Source organism: Mesoplodon densirostris, chromosome 9 (assembly GCF_025265405.1).
Source record: "Mesoplodon densirostris isolate mMesDen1 chromosome 9, mMesDen1 primary haplotype, whole genome shotgun sequence".
NCBI classification, from domain to species: Eukaryota; Metazoa; Chordata; class Mammalia; order Artiodactyla; family Ziphiidae; genus Mesoplodon; species Mesoplodon densirostris.
Window position 1 is genome coordinate 113,568,992 of NC_082669.1, and position 21,356 is coordinate 113,590,347.

At 52.8% G+C, this 21,356-nt stretch overlaps 1 protein-coding gene across 1 annotated transcript in view; it reads right to left on the reverse strand.

Annotated features, from left to right (window-relative positions):
• Positions 1-20,251, reverse strand: part of PTPRN2 (protein tyrosine phosphatase receptor type N2) — a 686,072-nt gene extending 665,821 nt beyond the window's left edge. The window contains 4 exon segments of the mRNA XM_060107962.1: positions 19,594-19,698; positions 19,701-19,880; positions 19,883-20,155; positions 20,158-20,251. Coding sequence (XP_059963945.1) covers positions 19,594-19,698; positions 19,701-19,880; positions 19,883-20,155; positions 20,158-20,251 — 652 coding nt within the window.
• Positions 20,252-21,356: the final 1,105 nt, after the last annotated feature.

The following is a 21,356-nucleotide window of genomic DNA, read 5'->3' on the forward strand; positions in this document are numbered from 1 at the left end:
TTCATGCTTCACAAAGCACACGGCCAGGACCGTGAACTGCATCTCATTCTGAAACTGTTTTTAAGGGTCTTCTTTTGTTTACCAAGTAAGTGATGAGCGCAATTATAAACACTGATTTTCAGTGGTTTCCCTCCTAGCCACTCATCGTTCCTGCGCTGAAGTCGTCCTGTGGAATCCCGCTAAGGGACACCTCGCATCTGTGTCTGACTGTCCTGTGTGTTCCACACCAATCAGGGAGTGACTTCGAGTCCCCGGAGAACACGAGCGACATGCCACACTCGTGATGTGCAGGAGTCCAGCACGGCTCACGCATATTTGCTTCAATTAACAGACGTGATCGATTCCAGAAGCTCTGCAGTGCTCCCTGGAATCCCACAGGTGGATCTCGCCGTTCCCTCAGCAGTGAAGATGAGAGCAGGCCGTCTGCTGCTCCAAACCTCCTGGACATGCCTGTGTCCACTGCATGGTTCAAAAGGAGGACACCAGGCAGAAAGGCCAGGCTGGGCCTGGGAAGAACGGCTGCTGGCATTCGTGAACACTGACCACGTGTGGGCACTGAGTCCAGTGCTTTACCTCATCATCTCGTAATTCAGACAATTACATGAATTTCTACTCAATTCAGCATGGAGCAAGAGTTCTCAGTGGGAGCGTTCTACTCCCACTTTACAGGTGAGCAAACAGAGGGGGCGCAGGCTGGGTGCCCTGCATCCTTAGGTCTCACTCCCAAACCTCGGCCCACCCCTGCAGGCCAGTCTTTCCAAACCCAGTGGGGTGATCACCTCTTCCTTCCCAAAGCTCTGCAGGGAACTAAATTACAGATTCAGAAATGTCCCAAGGAAAATAATGCTCCTGGCTGTTAGCTGTAATTCTCCATAGTTAGACACCGCAAAGACCTACACTGGTAACAAGCTAGTAAACTGGCACATTTTCCCATGAACTATTTCTCCAAATTGCATCTAAAAATATGACTATGGGGCTTCCCTGGTGGTGCAGTGGTTGAGAGTCCGCCTGCCGATGCAGGGGACACGGGTTCGTGCCCCGGTCTGGGAAGATCCCACATGCCGCGGAGCAGCTGGGCCCGTGAGCCATGGCTGCTGGGCCTGCGCGTCCGGAGTCTGTGCTCCGCAACGGGAGAGGCCACAACAATGAGAGGCCCACGTACCACAAAAAAAATAAATTAAATAAATAAATAAATAAATAAAAATATGACTATGAATTCAAATGAGCCTGAGAATCTTTCGAAATTTATACTCAAATGCACTAAGGTGTGGACATACTATTTATCTTATTCGCATTTTCAGTGCTTTTAGCCACAACTAATAGTAATATTGGTTGTGCGCATTTAATTAACATAGATTTACCCCCCAAACTGGCAAGGGGGTTGCTTTAAACACCCTGGGGGTTGCTCCTTTAAAAGCAAGTGTTTCGGGCTCCCTGGTGGCACAGCGGTTAAGAATCCGCCTGCCAATGCAGGGGACACAGGTTCGAGCCCTGGTCCGGGAAGATCCCACGTGCCGCGGAGCACCTAAGCCTGTGCGTCACAACTACTGAGCCTGCGCTCTAGAGCCCGCAAGCCACAACTACTGAGCCCACGTGCCACAACTACTGAAGCCCGCGCGCCTAGAGCCCGTGCTGCGCAACAAGAGAAGCCACCGCAATGAGAAGCCCGCGCACCGCAAAGAAGAGTAGCCCCCGCTCGCCGCAACTAGAGAAAGGGCTGGCAAGTGCAGGGCTCGGGGACATCTGGCACAGCACCCTCCCTTCTCCAGGATAGAGGCAGCACAGACCCTGGGACTTCGGGGCAGTGACGTTGCTGTGGGCAGCAATGAAGACCCAATGCAGCCAAAAATAAATAAATAAAAATCTTTAAAGTGTATGGGCTTAAGAAAAAAAGTTCTATTTCAGTCTCATACACTAATTACTCAAAGCCTTTAAAAACAAAACAAAAAAGCAAGCGTTTAATTTCCACAGAGACGTACGTGTGAGCAGCTCAGCACCACACGTGTGAGCCCTGAACCTGGCCGACACCCTCCCGTCTCCCCGCGGCCTCGGTGCAGCCTCCCGGGTGAGTCTACAGAGCTTGCCCTGACTGAGGACCCAGGAGTGCACTCAGCTCCAACCTCTGGGGCAGGGAAGAGAAGGCAGCTCCAAGGGCCTGCCCTGAGGAGGAGGAGGGGGCACAGCCGTGATGTGTGACTGGAGAGAACGGTGCCTCCGGTGCCAGGTCAGGGCGGCGCCTTCTCCATCTGGGCGGGGACCCTCTGTCTGCACCATCTGTGCCTGCACCTGCAGTGCCCGCCGCTGGGCCACAGGCTGGGGTAAATCTGATGGAGCCTGGTGTGGCAGGACCACAGCTTGCGTGTAGCTGTGCCCATGGGCACTCCGCCCCGCTGCAGCTGCACTTCGTCCGGCTGGCCGGGGCCTGCCCTGGTCCGCCTTTCCACGCTGGTCCTCCACACTGCGGGGTCCACTTCAGCGTCACCTGCTGTCTCCCTGCAGAGGGCCTCAGACTCCTAAGTCACTGACATCACCCTCAAACAGAAGACTCAGCCTGGAGCTCAGGCTGCCAGCCAAGTGTCCCTGGGGCTGCGAGGGCACTTGGCTCCCTGCCTGAGTCTACAACACAAGGCATGTCCGCAGGTGGAGCCTCGTGGGCGAGGAGGAGCTGGCTGCACGCCCCCTCCATCATCCGGGGAGCAGGGCTTGTGTGCGGTGGGATTTCTAAGGAGGGCGCCCCTCCCCCGCACACCTGAGGAGGGCTGGCAAGTGCAGGGCTCGGGGACATCTGGCACAGCACCCTCCCTTCTCCAGGATGGAGGCAGCACAGACCCTGGGACTTCGGGGCAGCGCCACGGTGGCCCCAGGCCTCCCTGTGCACCGTGGGGTGCCCAAACACCTACCCAGCGCTGGTGCCTCTTCCACCCTTAAAATCTCACGACTGTTTCCTTCCATTCAGATCAACCAAACAAGTATCATGTGCCCGCATCTATCTACAGGGTTACACCTTCGGTTATGGCCATCTGACATCTAGTGATAATATGTCACATTTATCAAGTATTTCCCTTTTTTTTGGCTGCGTTGGGTCTTCGTTGCTGCACGCGGGCTTCCTCTAGTTGCGGCGAGCAGGGGCTACTCGTCGTTGCAGTGCGCGGGCTTCTTATTGCGGTGGCTTCTCTTGTCGTGCAAGGTGCGCGGGCTTCAGTAGTTGTGGCTCGTGGGCTCTAGAGCACAGGCTCAGTAATTGTGGTGCACGGGCTTAGTTGCTCCGCGGCATGTGGGATCTTCCCGGACCACGGCTCGAACCCATGTCCCCCGTATTGGCAGGCGGATTCTTAACCACTGCGCCACCAGGGAAGCCCCTATCAAGTATTTCTTGAGTTCCAACCACGGAGTGCTTTCCATAGATGACCTCATTTAATCCTCACAACAACCAGCAAGATAGAAGTCCCCATTTTACAGATGGGGAAACTGAGGCTCTGAGAGGTTAAATGATCTGTCTGAGGCTGCACAGCCAATAATTGGTGCTGGGATTGGAATCCAGGTCTGATCCTGGTTGTATGGTCACAAAATACCTGAGTAAATCATACCGTCAGAGTGCCTGGCACTATGGTACTTCATATGCCAGCCTCTCCTCTGGAAGATGGAGGGCAGAGTTTTGTTATAAATGTTGAAGTGACATTCTTGGGCTCCTGTAGGGCTTTCCGTCACCATGTGCCACCTGAAGTGCCTACAGCCTTAGCTGGTGCTTGGCGGGCAGCATCGTCCTGAGAGTCAGGACTACAACAGCAGGCAACCCACCGGCTTTGATCTGCCCAGAAGCACTGCGAGCATAACTTGTTTTCTAAAATTCAAGTCCAAACACCAGAAGAGCAGCAGTTACTCACTCAGTCCTGCCCAGTCCTGCCCCAATGCTGCACCCCAGGGTCGGGTGCCCCCTCCTTCCGTCCCGCTGTGTGACACAAGTGTAGCTGCCACAAACGGGGTGTCGGGCCCCCAAGCCAGGTGAGCTCGGACACAGAACGTCATCAAGACAGAAAACCTGCTACTGTTTCCAGAGTAAGACTCAGACTCCACGGCCATCTGGCTGCCATGTCACAAGCTCTCTACAAAATCTGGCTATAATTCTACCAAGTTGTGAACAGTAGTTAATTTTTTTTAAGGTTTAGCTAAGTGAATCGAAGAAAATCGAAATACTTGCTAAAGCTTGCCACAGCTGAAAATGAAAAAGGGCTGCAGTGCTACAAAAGGAGACTGCATTGGAAGGGGGAGGGGGCCAACTTGGAGAAACTAAAAGAAAGACAGAAGAACACAAAGAAAGAGCAAGGCTTCACTCCCACACGGCATCTGCACAGAATTTAGGCTTGTTGCTAAGGTGTGGTTTGTTAAATTGATTTATGAAGCAAACCGGTCCAACCTGAGACCACAAACTCGGCTTTATTACAGCATCCACTGTCAAACCACCAATTAATATGCTAATTCCTAACATTTATATATATATATATGTTAGATACATGTTATATACACATATATGTGTGTGTGTGTGTGTGTGTATATATATATATATATATATATATATAAAGTAAGGTCCCTAAGGAAGAAAAACATGTGTCTGTCTGGCTTTAGCTACATTCTTTAAAAAACTAAAACTGGACACGTTTTCTAGATCTTTCATCAGTCCCAAGAAACCAGCTCCCTTATTTTTGTTACTTCATACTGACTTCTCTGGGGCATTTTTCTGGGCCATCAAAGAGCCACACACACATCCGCCAGCGGGTGGTCCTCTGGCTCTGCGAGTGAGTGTCGCTCTTGGGCGAGGACAGACCAGAGCACAGAGCAGCCAGCTGCCCACGGCCGCTTTCCGGCGCAGCCGGGGAGGAACGGCAGCGCCAGCCCCGCTGTCCTTCAGCTGCATGCTAAACCCCACAATCTCACGCTGTCAGAAAGCCTGCAAGCCTTCTTTTTCTTCTTCAGATATTAATGATGGAAGTCTCTAAAATTACGTTTTATACAACGCTAATACATGCTGACGACGGATCTCTGCCTTTGGGTTCTGTGTGTAGAGAAGGCTCCTTCTTTATTTATCGAGGCTTTGCTCTGAAGCCTCCAGGAACAGGGGAGCCGGGCCCTCGCGGCAGATACAAGCTCGCCGATCCCCGAGCTCTGAAGGTCACTGCTGGGCAGGCACCGCCGGGAGGCGACCCACGGTGGGCAAGGAAGGGCCAGGACCCCTCCACGGCCCCTGCACGCCCCCAGGACAATGAGCATGCTCTCCTAGTGAACGCTTTTATCAAATTTCGTCTGAAGAAAAAGATTCTCCCACTTTAAAAATACCGGTCTGTTCAGTCCATTCACTTTTCAAACAGGAAAACCGAGACCCAGGGAGCTGAGGGAAGAGCTGCTGTCGGCCACCAGTCACAGCGTAGCCCTGAGCAGGAAGGCGGGAGCTTTGCCGTCGGCCTCACCGGGCACAGCCCTCTGCACCGTCACAGCCCGCGGAGGCCGCTCGGGAAGGTGGGCGGAGAAACGCACAGAGCCAGAGCAAAGCCACGCACTCCATCCCTCTCATCACTGTTTCGGTTTCATAAAACCCTCAGAAAGGTCAGCATGCCACAAATAGCTCGATTTCTTTTTTTGTATTTTATTTCCCTTCTTATGATAACTAAAAACACCCTGGTATGTGATGGAAAAACAGGATTGAGGGTAACTGCATCATCTTAAAAAAAAAAAAAACTCCTGCCAAGATGGCAGAACATTTGAAATTATAATATTTGCACTTTGGCACGTGCAGATACAAACATGATCTTACATTTAATCCAGCATTATCCAAAACCACACTTTACTTATGTGTGAGGCCTAATTGCAAACGCAGTGAGTGCCAGGAAATACTTAACACAAGGCAACATTCGGAGCCCTGCACACAGGCCTGAGCCCCAGCTTGCCTTGCCTTGTGATTGTGGGGTTGAGCATTGCCACAGGCGGAGGGAACAAACCCCTCCCAGGCTGAATCTGTCTGTGACCTCAGAGGGTTCGTCAGAAGCAAGCATTTGGATACCCTGCAGGGTAATCTTCGGTGTCCTTCACCCAGTCCTTAACTTGAAGAGCCAATTTTAGTTCCTAGCTAACAGCTTCCCAGTCCTTTGCCAAAAATGCAGCCAGGACCGTGGCTGATGTATCTGGAGCCCTACCCACCTCCAACCTCCACAAGTCAGGGGAGCACTCTCTCCTTCCCTGAGGGGTGCTCCTTGTCGGGCACCAGAGCCCAGCTCATCGGACTCCGCGCCCGTTCCCGGCGCGGCACACCAGGTCCCGAGACTCGGGGAGGCGTGTGAGGGCCGTGGCTGTGTCGTCATAGACCGAGGGGCTTGCTGTGAGCCTGGCACACAAAGGGTGGGGCTGTGCAGAGATGCCATCCTGGGGGGCCCCGCCTTCCCCCACAAACCCACCCAGAACAATCACCAAGCCCAGACGAGCGCCGTCCGAAGCGTGCAGAGCCCTCCCGCGCAGCTCAGTGTGTCACGGTCAGAAAGCCCGTTTCCACCAGAGACACTTGGCTGTCGTCTTGTCACTGCTGGAGCCAGCAGCCTCATTATCCAGTCGGCTTTGGGAATTTGATGGTTTCCTCTTTTTCTAAGATTTTACTTAACATGTTTTTTTAACTTATCTCACCACCATCCCTTTAAAAAAGCAAATAGGAATAGTTTAACTCCCCAAATCTCAGTACCTAACCCTCTACCCAGCTGAGTAACATCAAGGGGCAGTTAGACACGTAAAAACATCTGGCTTTTTGGGGAACCACCATCCTGTTTCCTGCCTGGCCTTTGTCACATCACAGGGACCCACGTGAGGATGCTTCCAGAAGGTGCTAGGAGCAGGTGGTGCCCGCATCATTCCACTGCCAGCCTTTCCGGGCTCCTGGCAACACCGAGGCAACACCAGGTGGAGCCGATGAAGGTCCGAAGAGGGGGCGGTGGGGTGCAGCCACTGGCCATGTCGGTGCTTCCGTCAAACTCTACCCTCCAAAATAACTGCTCAGAACACACGCAAAGCCCAGAAAACCTCTCGTTCCTACATAAACCCTCCTTCCAAGTAAAATTCACGTGCCATTTCCTCTTCTTCCCTACACCCTTCCCAGGACTGACACGGTCACCTTCCATCCCAGAGAGGCGTCTGTGGGGCCTCAAATTAGTGCCATCTCGAAACATCGCCAGGGGACTGCTTCCTGAGCCTTCGCACCAGCTACTGGAGTGGTGCAGACGCAGCACAAGACCCCTTGAGGGGAAGCAAGGAGCCGCCGTCAAGGAGAACGCGACCAGTGGATTGTCCGCCGCTCCCGGCTGCTGTCCCCTCTGGATCTCATCATGCCCCCTTTTCCTTTAAGACCCTCAGATTTTACAAGACATAATTCAGCAGTAATTGCAGCTGGAGACCAAGCCTGGTCAGACGCCCACACACACCTGAGCCAGGCAAGCTCCGCTAGACGCAGGAGTGGGCGGTGCTGCTGGACCTGGCCCTCTGGCGCCCTCTGTCCTTCTCTGTGCGGCTGGATGCACTTCTCCCACTCAGGGCCCAGCTCTGACCTGAGGTGACTTCAGTGAACTCTTTCCCACGAGAAGCTCAAAGGTGATTCCCATGCCGACGTGGGACCTTTGCCAAAACAAAGGTGCACATTCAATTTCCTTGCGACGCTTCCTTTGATCGGCAAATATAAATCGTGTGATCTGATGAGTTTTTGTTTTTGCTTTGTCTGCCAGGAAGCTCAGCACTCACTTTAATATTAAGACATAACTGTGTCACCTCTGTTAGCAAAGCATTTACATTTTAATTGGAACATCTGCACTCTGGGCCTTTGCCAAAATGTTTGACCCCGAGCAGCTGGCAACTGAGCTCCAGCTGACCAGCTTGCTGAGTGAGAGGACAGTGATAAATTTAGCCCACTGAGTGCCATCAGTGTTCGCTGTACTCCACGTTATTTCATTTACTCCTCCCAGCCCTATGGGGTAGGCACTGCGCTGCCCGTTTTACATTTAAGGAAACTGAGACTCAGAAATGCAGACTTACAAGGCGCATGTCACCCACTCACTCTCGCAGGAATTCCTGGTCCTACCATAACGTCCAGCAGATCAGGAGAGCCAAGCCTGAGCTCCCCACCACCACCCAGGGAGAGCCCGTAGCAAACTGGACAGCAACACGGCCAGAGGCTCAGGCCAGCCTGTGTCATGTTCTAGGGGGACTCTGAGATGCCAACAGGGCACAGTGACAAGAAATGAGGAATCTGGGGACTGGGTGTGTCCTCCTGGAGCGAGAAAGCAAAAAGGAGTCTCGGCCATTGACTGCACCCTCTTGGGTGAGAGGCACAGAGGACCTGGCTTCAGTTCCACATACAGAGAACATTCCAGCATCTTGAGATTCCCACCTGCATCGGAGATGGGGGTTCCTGCAGCAGAAGCTTTGAGCACAGCTTTGGACCTTTTAACAAATCGCCGCCAGCGACACGTAAGGACCCCTGGAGGAGTCCAGCTGGCTGCCCTCCAAGTGTCACTCTCTGAAAGCACGTGCTCGTTGGACAGAGGCAGCCTTTGTCCCCGGAGAAATGAATTATCTCTGAGGTGCTCAGAGGGCCGATGCAGAGGAAGGAAACAGGCCAGAATGACCTTGCATGGAAGCCCCAGCTGTCACCCCCCACCAGTGCCCTCCTGTGCCAGCAGCCGGGAGGGTGTGGGCTTGAGAAGTGCTCCTGTGTGTCTCCCACCGTCGCGGCCACTTGGTCACACCATCACTCCCCAGGACGCGTGCGCGGTGGGCGGTCACTGGCTGAGTGGGAAAGCGGCCCAAGCGTGTCCAGAGCCCTCCTCCCTCAGGGCAAAGCCACCAAGCAAGTGCAGGCGGGCAGGCCGCTAGGCAGCCCGGAAATTCACAGAACCGCCTGCTCTCCCCTCCGCGGACCTCAGAGTCCTCCGTCCTGCTCACCGCAAAGCAGACACCCCACGGCATTCACTTCTGTGCAGGCAAAGTTGACTTTCTTCCTATCGGTTTATTTTTGCTTCCTTTTCTGGAAGACCCAAGCCCCTCAGAGTGGTCTTCTAATGGGTCAGACAGCAGATTCACCTTGGAAATGGAGGACCCTTAATGCAGAGTTCTGGAAACACTGAGTTCACCCCAGCGCTGCCCCCTAACGTCCTCTGTCCACCTTCAGAGCCGTCAACCATAAGTCTACCTGCAGCCCTGCCCCATCCACAGCGTTCTGTAGACACTTGTCAAGGGCTGTACTTGGCTCCATGCACTGTCTGCAGCAGTAAACGTAAAGGCTGATCGACCCCCTGGGAAAGCCACGGTCCCTGAATAAAAATGTCCGCTTACCTCGTGTGTGCTCTCGGAAGGGAGAGACCCACAGCCAGCACTTGTCGCTCCTCCCCCAGGAGTTTCCTCTGTGGATCCAATTCCTCCGTAAATAATGCAAGGGCAGCAGATTCACGAAGGCCAGCAGATCTACAGACTCCCAGGGAAGGAAACCCAGAGGGCACAGACCACGGGCCTGGTATCAGTTACACAACGGCGCTGAGCCAAATTTAAGACCGGGAGGCGCTGGGCAGCCCGTCCCTGCCCCGCAGATAAAGCCCTGCTTGGACGCTCGCGTGCAGGCCAGGAGGAAGGCCCGCCACTACTCATCCACGTCCACGTGGAGCCCACCGGCCACGGGGATTCCGACGAGAACGTGGGCGACGGTGGGGATTAAAAAGGAGGCCGTCCTCCCTCTGCCCTAGACACGGGCAGCTCCCACTCCTGCCCCTCTGCACCCGGGGTCCCCCCAAGAGGCCCCTGTGGCACCAGGTGACCCTGACCCCAGGTCCCACGCCACACCCCAGCAAGTGTGCCACCCTGCCTCTCGGGCCCTGCGTGGCCTCTGGCAGGTGCCGTGACTTCCCCCGGGTTTGTTCCCCGGATGCTGTTGTCAAGGAAGTGCTAAATGAAACAGTGGACCTTTGAAGCCCCATAAGAGACCTGGCCTTGGAGCAAGTGAACAGAACCATGGGGCCTGGCCATACCACACAGTGCTGCCCAACCGCAGTGAGACCACTGGTGATGGCGTCTCTCGCTCCCAGAAGCGCCCCACCCTGCAGGACTCAAGTGCGGCTGCCCAGCTTCCGCTCAGTGCTTCCCTTCATCCACGTCAAGAAGGCTCACTGACACTTGTCAGTAAAATCCCCGCACACGGAGGCGTTCCATGAACGGGAGCTGAATGGCGAAAGGCCCAGGTCTGGGGGTCAGGAGCCCTGGGTTTTAGTTTTACTAATTCCCCCCCTTGTAAACTTGACCAAGTCAATACATCTCAAAAATTCAGAAAGATTATGAGGATCAGGGCATGTGTCCAACTTTGCCACAGTTCCCTGAAGCTGGAACTCTGCAATGTTCCAAAAGGAGCAACGCAACAGCTCTGATGAACACTTCAGGGTGTTTTTCAAAATCACACATTTGCAACACCTACTGCTATAGAAAAGCAAAGCGCCTCAGGTCTGAGAGATAATGAGCCCCTGACAGCTGTTTGGGGAGGGGCTCTCAGCCCTTCCTTTGTGAGATGGGGAAACGTCTGCTTCTGCTGACCGTGGGCAACCTCCACTATCTGCGTGTTTTATTTGAGCACACCAGACTTTTTAAAGAAAAGACCACGTGGTCCAGCAAGTTTTAGTGTTATTTCATTTCTCTCTTTTAAAGCAAACTTTCTCCTGATCCCCAAGCAACACTGGGTTCCTTGCTTAGCCCATTGCTTCAACGGTGATTCAGACCTCACTTTCTAAGTGTGGCCCCAGAGGGTCCAAACCTACAGCCGCATTCTAACACCATCCCCAGTGACTCAGTCACATCTCAGTTTGAGAACCTATGTGAGACAAGACGCTGCTTATGAGGCAGATATCCCTGGGGCGAACATGCCACGCCTGAAATTACATTGGTTTCCCCGCTGCCCATGCTCGGCTGGAACGCCACGGTTTGGGTGAGCGTGGTCACTGAGAAAGGAGCCTGAAGGACACCCACAGATGAAGTCTCCATAGACACATTTCAACAGGGTGAGACCTAGCGACCACAAATCTAGTGCCAAGGGCATCAGCAGAGAGGCCAACAGACACGAGTCTTCTCAGGGGCTCGTGTGACTTCCAGTCCCCATCTTCTGAGGTGGGGAGAGGGGCATAGAGCCTGGCTCCACCTTCCCTTCACACGAGAAGTGATCGTGAAACTGACAACGGCAGCAAACAAAATCCGAGTCAACACAGTCACACCCAGGGCCTGTCTGCATTAGGACACCCCCTCCACCTCCCACAGACAAAGCCAGTGTTAGGCAAAGTTTCCCGTATAAACAGTCATTTAGCGCTGACAGCAGCAGCTCCCATACTCCCTGCACGTGCTGGCACTTGCGCGGGAGGCCTGAGGAAGGACAGTGTGCTGACAGACACCGTGAGAGGGAAGCTCTTTAGTTACCACCGGCTCAATAATTCACGAAGCGCATCTTCTGTTGTACCGCCAACCCCACCGGTTACACAGGGCTGGAAGGCCTGCAGCAGGAATCCAGGATCGATGACGTGATGAACGCTGCAGAGGGCCCGTGCCAGCATGTGATGGGACCCAGCACAAAACCACATGTGTGCATGGAGTAGATTAACTAAATGCCAAACCAAAGACATAAAATGCCTTCTTTATACTGAGTACCATGTCCTTCAAAAGCACAGGATCTCTCCCTGATCTGTCTCAGCATCAGTGGATGGCAGAGGCTGGTGAGACCAAGCAGGACCCTGAGGGGTCTTCCTGGGGACAGACCACCGCCCTTGTGTCCCCCACCTCGTTTACCAAAAAGGTTTAGCCACCTAGGCCCTCCCCAAGTTCCAAAGAGCAAATTTAATCAGAAAAATGAGAAAGTGCAGAAACAAAGAAAAACAGTCAAGCAAGACAAAATAAGAGTTTAGCCATAAAACAAAGTCAAGGACCTTCAGTTCCTTCCTAAGGGCTATAGATAATGTCCTGAGCCATATCCTTGAGCTGTTTTGCAGATACAGAAACTCCCACCAGGTGGAAGAAGTTAACTGCTGACCACCAGCCCATAGACCCCCAGACCAGTTAGAACCAGAGGGTTGATGACTGAGATTCCCAAAACACCAATCAGAGAATTGTGCATGAGCTGATCACACACCCTGTGACCCCCTCTCTTACCTTGTCCTTAAAACCCTTCCCTGAAGGCCATCAGGGAGTTTGGGTCTTCTGAGCACGAGCTGCCTGTTCTCCATGCTTGGCCCTGCAGTAAACACTGTATTTCCCTTCGCTACAACTTCATGTCAGTAGACTGGCTTTGCTGCGCGTCTGGTGAGCGGACCCAAGCTTGGTTTGGAAACACTGGTAGCTCAGTATTTCCCACAGGAGTTGTTCCCTGGGGCAGGGAGTGGTCCTCCTGGCTGCACAGGAATTGCCCACAATGGCCAAACCCTCACGCACAGAGAGCCCCCTCTGCCTCATGCAGGCAAGGAAGAAGGCGCCCCCAGCATGGGGTGACCCAAGAGCTGAAATCCCTGCCACCAAGGCACAACTGCAAACTCACAGCTAAAGTCCTGGGGGCAGCGGCGGGGGGCGGGGGGGGCGGTATCCTGAAGTGGCCTCTCGGAAAAGGCAGAATCACTGACTGACCGTCCAGCATTAACTATTCACCGATGCCCTTTTCTTGAAGTTCGACACAGGAAGGAATCAAACATAACAGACACAGGTGCATCAGGAAGAACCAAAACCATAATGAACTGCAAGGCTTATTCTTACAGCAGTTTGCAGATTGGCCGTGAGGTTTCATAGTCTGAAATTTGGGAGAGGCAGTGCCAACACCCAGCTGGTGCAAAGCTGGGGAAACAACTGGGCTGCAAACCCTTGGAAATACGGCTTGATCACAACGAACGCCTCTCCCAAGTGGAGCTAATCACACGGCATTCAGCTGCTCCTGGCAGCTTGCACGGGAGCACCGGACGTGCGTTCCTGTCTCCAACATTTGGGCATCCTTGTCGGCTTGGGCCACACCCCTTCTGCAAGCCCCGTGGCCTGAAGCAGGCCCAAGTGTAGCAGGGAAAGGAGAAGGGGGCCCGAGACCCTGGGGGACTCTACAGGCCCAGTCTCACCTCCCTTCATCTCATCCCCCAATAAGCTTCGAAAAGATGCTGACACCTTTTGTAAGATTCCTATTTTTTAATGAACAGTCTTTTCTATTTACAGGCCATATGTATATATATTTAAAACCTGCCAGTGGGGTCGTGCTTTACACCTGGCTATTTACTGTCATGTTTAAGAACTCGGGCCCGAAGCCACGGTGCCTGAGTGTGTCCATGAAACGTGCATTAGAATAGCTCCTCCATCACAGGGCCACTGCAAGGACTAAACAAGACGACCAGGATAAAGGGCAGAGCAGTGCCAGGCACACAGCAAGCTCTCCATGTGAGCTAATTGTTACTCCAAGTATCATTCGCCAAAGCTCCAAAGACTCTTCCACCTCATTCTTTCCAACAGCTGCAGTATGAATACAGCATACATTTAACCAGTCTCCTATTATGAAAAAGTAAGTTGTTTCTAGTATTCTTTTCTTTTTTAAATTAATTTATTTATTTTGGGCTGTGTTGGGTCTTTGTTGCTGCGTGCGGGCTTTCTCTAGTTGTGGCGAGCAGGGGTACTCTTCGTTGCGGTGCGTGGGCTTCTTATTGCAGTGGCTTCTCTTTGTTGTGGAGCACAGCCTCTAGGCATGTGGGCTTCAGCAGTCGTGGCTCGTGGGCTCCAGGGTGCAAGTTCAGTAGTTGTGGAGCACGGGCTTAGTTGCTCCGTGGCATGTGGGATCTTCCCGGAACAGGGCTCGAACCCAAGTCTCCTGCATTGGCAGGTGGATTCTTAACCGCTGTACCACCGGGGAAGTCCCTCTAGTATCCTTTTGTAACAGAAAAATGCAGCAGTGAAGATCCTTGCACAAAACATCACTGCAAAAGCGGAAGCAACTCTACTCCCACCAAGAGGGCATGAGGGTGGGGCACCCCAGGCCCCCGCCAGTCACCCCTGTGCTGTGTGAGGCTTGGAGGCCAAACAAGAACATAAGCAGCACCCAAGCCCAGGGTGGCGAGTCAGCAGGGAGCCAGGCTGTGTGTGGCTGCCAGGCTCCTGCCCCGCCCCATTCCAGCTGGGCACCCCTGGGGGCACCTGCCCTGATCCCCTCACCTCCCACTGTGTCCCCCATCTCCGTTTAGAACCCTTTTGCTTTAGCTTCACCTGGCACATGTTTATTTATAGGGCAGGTAAGGCCCGGAGAGCACCAGCTCAGCCAGCAGGCCGCCAATCCTTTAGCCCCAGGAAAGGCTCCATGACCTAAATCAGCCAGGAACACGAAGGAGAACGAGGGTCTTGCTGGAGCAAGGAGAAGCATGTGCAAACCCGAGAAGAACTGCGCCGTGGGGCAAGCGGGGCCCACATCGTGCCTGTGTGCGAGTGCTTGCTTCTCCATGGGATCTGCATTCGGGAGAAACCACAGGGAGACCCAGGTCCAAGGCCCATCCTGTCTGCCGCAGTCCCAGGGCTGTGCGGGGCTTGGAACCCCGTATCATGGGGAGAGAGGTGAGGCCTGACCCAACAGGCATGAGGCTCCCCCTTTCTAAAACCATGAGGTTCCCAGGACAGGTGGCCCACGCTGCATCCGGTCTGAGGAACGGGATCTGACTGTACATGTAGTGAGGGTTAACTTTTACCTGCAAACACGCAGTCCATACAGGCAATATTTGTGGCTACATGACATAGATTGTCAAAACAGCTAAATAAGCAACTTTCCGATACAGCCATCCGGAAGGGGAGCTTTGCAGACTGCCGAGAGCCACCCCCCACTCAACTGCTCATCTCCACCCCACAGGCCATCGGGCTCTGCCTGGCCTGGCACTAAGTGGCCATGTCCACAGAAGTGCAGCTTCCCTTGGAAGCCCAGTGTGGGGAGGGCCCCTAACTGGACACCAGACTTCCCCAGCCTCGGCCGAGAGTACAAGTGGAGCCCCTGGGAGCAGACACCTGGCCGCTGGGGGTCCCGACGCCGCTCTGTCATGTCAGGACTCCACACAATAAACAGGAACGATCCGACTCCTGCCTCACCGCAAAGTCCCCCTTACAGGACAGCAGACGGAGGCATGGAGGTGTTAAGGGCCTCCCCGTCACATGACCCCAACCCAGGCATCCACCACAGCACCATCCCCTAAGAAGTTTCCTTCGTCTGAGCCATTTCCTCCTCTTGAAAACCTCTCCCTGAGGTTATAAACCGTCTTGAAGATGCTGAAGATCAACCACAGCCATCAGAAGGTCCTGCTAGGTCCTCGAGTCTTCAAGACAAGAACATCAGACAGAGGGTCACCTGTGACGCTGCAGAGCCCTCTCCAGGTCAGCGCACAGCCCCATGGCCCGCCTCCCTTCCTCCAGCCCCAGCCAGTCACCTGGCATGGGCAGCCCTGACCTTTAACCCCAGGACACCTGATCCCTGTGCTTGTGACCTTCAAAGGTGGGGGGCCCTGCACTAGTGAAACTGGCGTCCTTTCTGAGCTTCTGGGTTTCCTTCCTTCAAACGTCTCCAAAGGAGAGAAGGATTTTCATCCTCATGGTTTTCTCCTGGTGGGAGGAGGGCAGAGCTCCCCTGGTCTTCGCAGGTTACCGGACAGTCCTGTTCCTGGCCGGTCCATTAGCAAACACTACAACCATGGAAGTGATCAAAAATTAACGGAAGCCAAATGGCCTTCATCCAACTGAATGAATGAAATGTATCTTGCCCTGTGCTTCCCTGGATATTTATGGTGTTTATTCCCATCTTTTCTAGGCCTGAAGATTCCTGAGCTCTCGCCAGGCTGCCCTGTCACTGTGACAAGCAGGCTGGCTGAGGCTGCTGTGCCTGCGATTGCACTTCCCCCTCCAAACAGAAGAGATCCGACATTACCCAGGCAGCGTTTATTTTAGGAAGGCTTTTCATTATGGCGACGTAAAATGTCAGGGCTGAGGCTCCGTGGGCGCCCTCCAGACCTCCAGGCTCGCTCATTATCTGACACACGCACACGCTCCTGCCCTGTGCTGAGCCGCCTGGCCCACCTCCCGAAGCCGGCAACCCAACATCCAAGTTGACTAACCGATGAAAGTTCTGGAGGAAAGACAGCCTCCAGGATGGAGGCAAGAGGCGGGCGCTTCGTGATGAAAGTGCTCCGAGGAGGAGCAGAGACATGGGGGCTCTCGGGGAAGGCGAGGCTCCGGAGAGGTCCCGGCCCGGGACCAGGCGCCACGCCCCAGCCCAGATGTGCAGGGTGGGTATGCAGGTCATCCTGGACACAGAGCTGACCAGCCCGCTGCTAGCTACGCCCACGACTGTCACTAAGACACGTGCAGAGGGAGGTGACTCCCTTTACTTATCAAAAACTAGTGTTTATAAATTGTATACCTATACATATATCTAGTTCAACCTCCTTATTACGTATATATACTGAGGTCCAGAGAAAGTAGATAATTTGGTCACTCATAATATCGTGAAACCCCTTACTTTTTTTCTGTTACTCACAGATAATTTAATGATAGGGACATTAAATAACTCCTTCTGGGGTCCTTGGTCTGGGAGAAAAAACAACTTTCAGTCTCGACTTCCTTTTTCCAACATACCGAGGGAATCTGCAGGGAAAGGGGGGCTTCAAATATTGGTGTCAATCATATGCCTGACTTATGCTGCACAATTTGGGATACTTACCACAAATACCTCAACAAATGCTTCTGGAGCAGCTCATTCACCTGTCACACTTCACAGAAAGACTGCTTCAGCGCAGGGGCCTTGGGGAGCACTGCTGTGTGGTGTATTTGAAAGTTGCTGAGAGAGTAGATCTTAAAAGTTCTCATCACAGGGAAAAAAACATTTTTTTCTTTTTCTTTTTTTCTTGTTATCTATATGATGGATGTTAACTAAACTTACTGTAATCATTTCACAATATATGTAAGTCAAGTCATTACGCTGTACACCTTAAACTTACACAGTGCTGTATGTCAGCTGTATCTCAATAAAACTGAAACTGAAAAAAATAAACATTCCTTAAAATAGCCGTTTGGGGCCTCCCTGGTGGCGCAGTGGTTGAGAGTCCGCCTGCCGATGCAGGGGATACGGGTTCGTGCCCCGGTCTGGGAGGATCCCATATGCCGCGGAGCGGCTGGGCCCGTGAGCCATGGCCGCTGGGCCTGCGCATCCGGAGCCTGTGCTCCGCAACGGGAGAGGCCACAACAGTGAGAGGCCCGCATACCGCAAAAAGAAAAAGAAAAAAAAAAAAAAATAGCCGTTTGTATTCTTTTAATCCTGCAAACTAGTAACCATTTTTTTCAGATTTGGGGAACTGATACAAAGTTGCCAAATCTTTATAGTTCCAATTTTAAAATGCTTAAAGAAAAAAACCCTACCACCTGCTACCACAATCACTTCTTAAAAGAAAAATCACTAACAACAAAAAAAGAGAGGATATAATAATTTTTTTTAAGTCTTTCGAAATGAACAGATCTGACCTGATGGAAACGAGTCACTCGTCGTCCCTTTGGCACTGGGGACGTCAAGTCTGCCCCGCCCCCACCAGGTGCTCAGACCCCATCCTCGGGGCAGCCCAGGGGAAATGATCCACTCCGGTCACTCCCGGGGCGCACGTCCCCAGTCCTCTCAAGGTTTCAGCTATAAATCGGGCTTTGTAAGGGAGCGTGGACTGACTTCCAAGAACTGGATCTTCACTGAGCAGCCTGGAAAGAAACCAAGTTTGGGCCTCCACAAAACAGAGGGCACACCCAGCCCCGCCGTCCTGACACTCAGGGACCTGACGTGACATTCGTCACTGCAAGCTGGGCCAGAAGCCGGGGAGCCAGGCGAGGGCAGTTTGGTAAGCCTGGGAACACTGAACGGTGTGTGTGTGTGTGCATCCACCTAAGCTCGCTGCCCACAGACAACGTGCCTGGCTGTTCACAGTGACAGGAGAAACAGAATCACCCTGACCAGCAGAGGAGGACTGGCAGAGGCCCACTTGACGCTGATGCCCCCGCCATTCTTGCTACAGAGGAGGTGTCCTCTCAAGAGACCCAAGAGACCATGGTGGCCGCACCGCCTGTGAAGCCCCTCGGGCGCTGGCCGTCCTTCCCACTGGCCCAAACCACACTGCTGTCCCCCTTGCTTCCAGCAGCAAGCACACATGGTCAGTCTGAATTCTAAGTCCGCCAATGCCACCTTGCACCTCACCCCTATCAGAAAATTCAGAGCACCAGGCCCGCAAACGGGGCAGGCCAGGACAAGAGCGATGGGAAAAGCCCGCTTCAAAAGATCAGGAAGCCTCTGCTCAGAGTAATGTTGCCTTCCTGCCCCAGAGCAAACAATGTGTGATAAGCCCCATTTCCAGGGCATTTCACTCATAAAGCAGGAGGCCCGGGTCTGCCCTGACCCCCGCCTCCCTCTCTTGCTTCACTGTCTTCAGGTCTCAGGACCCGGGCTGCTCCACCAGGTCTTATCACTGCCCCAAGACCTGGAGCCCCACATACCAGAAACAGGGGCAGCCTCTGAACCAAACCAAAGCCGTCAAAGAGAGGAAGCTCACAACTCCGGGCCACATATCTACCACAGATTCAGATGCTGTCCACTCACAGCCTGGGCCGTGGGACCAGAAGGTCACGACTCGCCAAGCATCACACGTTGGTCTGTGCAGTCAGGACAAGACAGCTGAGCGCTCACACCCCTGCCGGCACCACCAAGCGTGCAAATCTAGACAAGAACCCTTCCTCTCACTCTCGTTTTCTTTCCACAAACACTTCACTTTCAGTTTTTTCTAGTTGTTAATTTAGGACACAGCCCAGAGAAGCCGAAAGTCAATTCCAAACACAAGCCATGCAGAGAGCACAGAGCAGAGAGAAACAGAGAATATCCTTACAGGCCCTTGAACTCACCGCCAGTCAGCAGAGGCACCTAAAGAGGATGCCACTCAGGGCTGATACACGGAACACTTTATAAACTGCTAGATTGAGGTCAATGGTAGTTCGTGGCTAAGGAAACAATTCATAGCACAGAAGCTGAGACATTTATATCTTTTTAGGGACGGCTTTCTTCTCTCACCTCAGCAGTTACCCCGTGCAAAGCCCCAAAGGACCCAGACAACAAATTGCAGAGGCCATGAAGGACGAGGAGGTGGGGAGGAAGGCCAGGAAGCAGGAGCCCTGCCTTTCCAAACGCCCGCCCTGGGGCCACCACGTTCATACAAAAGCGTTTTGCAAGGTGTGCTTTCAAGCTGGACCTGACACTCCGCCTGCAGAGTCTTCAGGTTCTAATCGGCTCCCTCTTTCACTTCTTTTATTCCGCCTGTTGCAGGGTTTGGGATTTTTGTTTGTTTTGACATGTTGTTATTTTTTAGTAAGGCTCATGTTCGTCAGCACAGCTAATGAGTAACATGGGAAACATCTATTTCTTCAGGGTCCCAAAAGGTAAACGTCACCTTCGTTAAGTGCTACTTCCATTTCCTGGAAAGAATTAGGAAACAGAACAAAATAAATATCCGTGGAATAAAAAAATGTAGAACTTACACATGAAGGTCTTCTCACATGGGTAGCCCTTTCCAGATAAGGACTTCCCAAACCAACAACATGTATGCGGCATGGAAAATTCTCCAGTTAAGTGAATTAACTTAATAAAATTCCATTATACAACAAGCACTAGGAATTTACAGGAAAGAGGCCCTGGTGATCTTCTGGAAGCAGGGAATATTCTGGAGGGCAGGAGAGGTTCTGGGAACAGGGAAAGCTCTGAAACCATGGGTAATTAGTCAGATCCATTTCACCCGCCTTCACTAATCCAGGTCGTTTTAAGATCACGTGTCCTCCAAGCAGCACGTAGCCTAAACAATAAGATGTTTGCCTGAGTTGTTTTCCAGGAACTTGGAATCAGCTGCACCTAGTTTGAGCTGAGCTGGTTGAGACAAGATAGGACCACCAGCCCTCCAACTGGGCCTGCGTGAATGTCCACTCCGTGACCTTTTGAACATGCAGAGGCCTGTAGCCCAGTTACACCTGCGCAGAACTACGATTCCCGCACCTTTTCCCAAGCACCTTTCCCCACCCTCCCCATTTTTCCCAGGCTTCGCACCCCTCCTTTATTTCTTATCCCATAGATACCCCCGAGCCCCTTGCCTTCGGAGAGGCCTGCCTTGCAAATAAACCCTCTCTTTGCTGCCAACCTCAGCATCTCAGCATTCTGGTTGAACCTGGTGTGGTAACAGTTTGGGAAGGCAGGGAAGGTTCTGGAGGGCAGGGAGACACTGACTTGTTTGTGTTTGCACGCCCAGCACCCAGTACAGGGCCTGGCACACAGTATGTGCTCAGTCCGCTGCAGCGCTAAGAGGTTTTTCTACACGGCTAACCGTAGAGTTCAGAGGAAAACCGACACTCTGTTCATAATGAGAATAGAGAAACCTGACAAAGGATAAATATCTGAATTTTCCTCAAAATGTACCACTGTCCCTTGGTATCCATGGGGGATTGGTTCCAAGACCAACCATGGATACCAAAATCCACGAATGCTCAAGTCCCACGTTTGGGCCTCTGTATCTGTGGTTCCTCGTCCATTGATGCAAACAACCACAGATTGTAGTGTAACGTATTAATCGGAAAAAACCCACATGTAAGTGGATTCACACAGTTCAAACCCATGCCATTCAAGGGTGAACTGTCATTTTGTTTAGTCCTGGGCACAAATGTGAACTGTGGCGCTACCTCTAAGGATGTCGCCTTCCTCCAGAGAAGCCTGGTTCTGGCTTCTGTCTGGTGACTAAGGACTGAGGGCCCCAATAGCCTTGTCCAGCCAGGACAAGATGGTTCGCGGCTGGACCTCTGTCCCTGCGAGGCCTGTCCTCTCTCCATTGAACCGCTTCTTGTCCACAGCCCACTGGGGCCCAAATGGCACCTCAGAGACACTCCAAGGACCCCTGCCTGGGAAGTAGAGAGCCCTCCCCAGAACTGGCTGATGCTCTGATCTGTCTTCTCCTAGAGCTCCACCCCTAACTCTTCACTCTGATTCTTTTTCTATCTCCTAACCCTTGTCCAGATTCTCTTGTGTTCTAGTGGGTTAGTCAAACGCCTCAGTCCACCACTAATGGACACAGAACTCCCTGTGGAATCTTTGGCATTGAAATAGCTTTAGATTTGGTCTTCAGTAGAAAGCAATTAAGCTGACATGAAAATGGTGGTTTCTAAATGAAGATGAGAGCATGGTATAGGTCATTCAGCCCACTGACTGGTGCCGGTAGAGGAAGCTCCCACATGTGAGTTTATATTTTCTGAGTGATTTACAT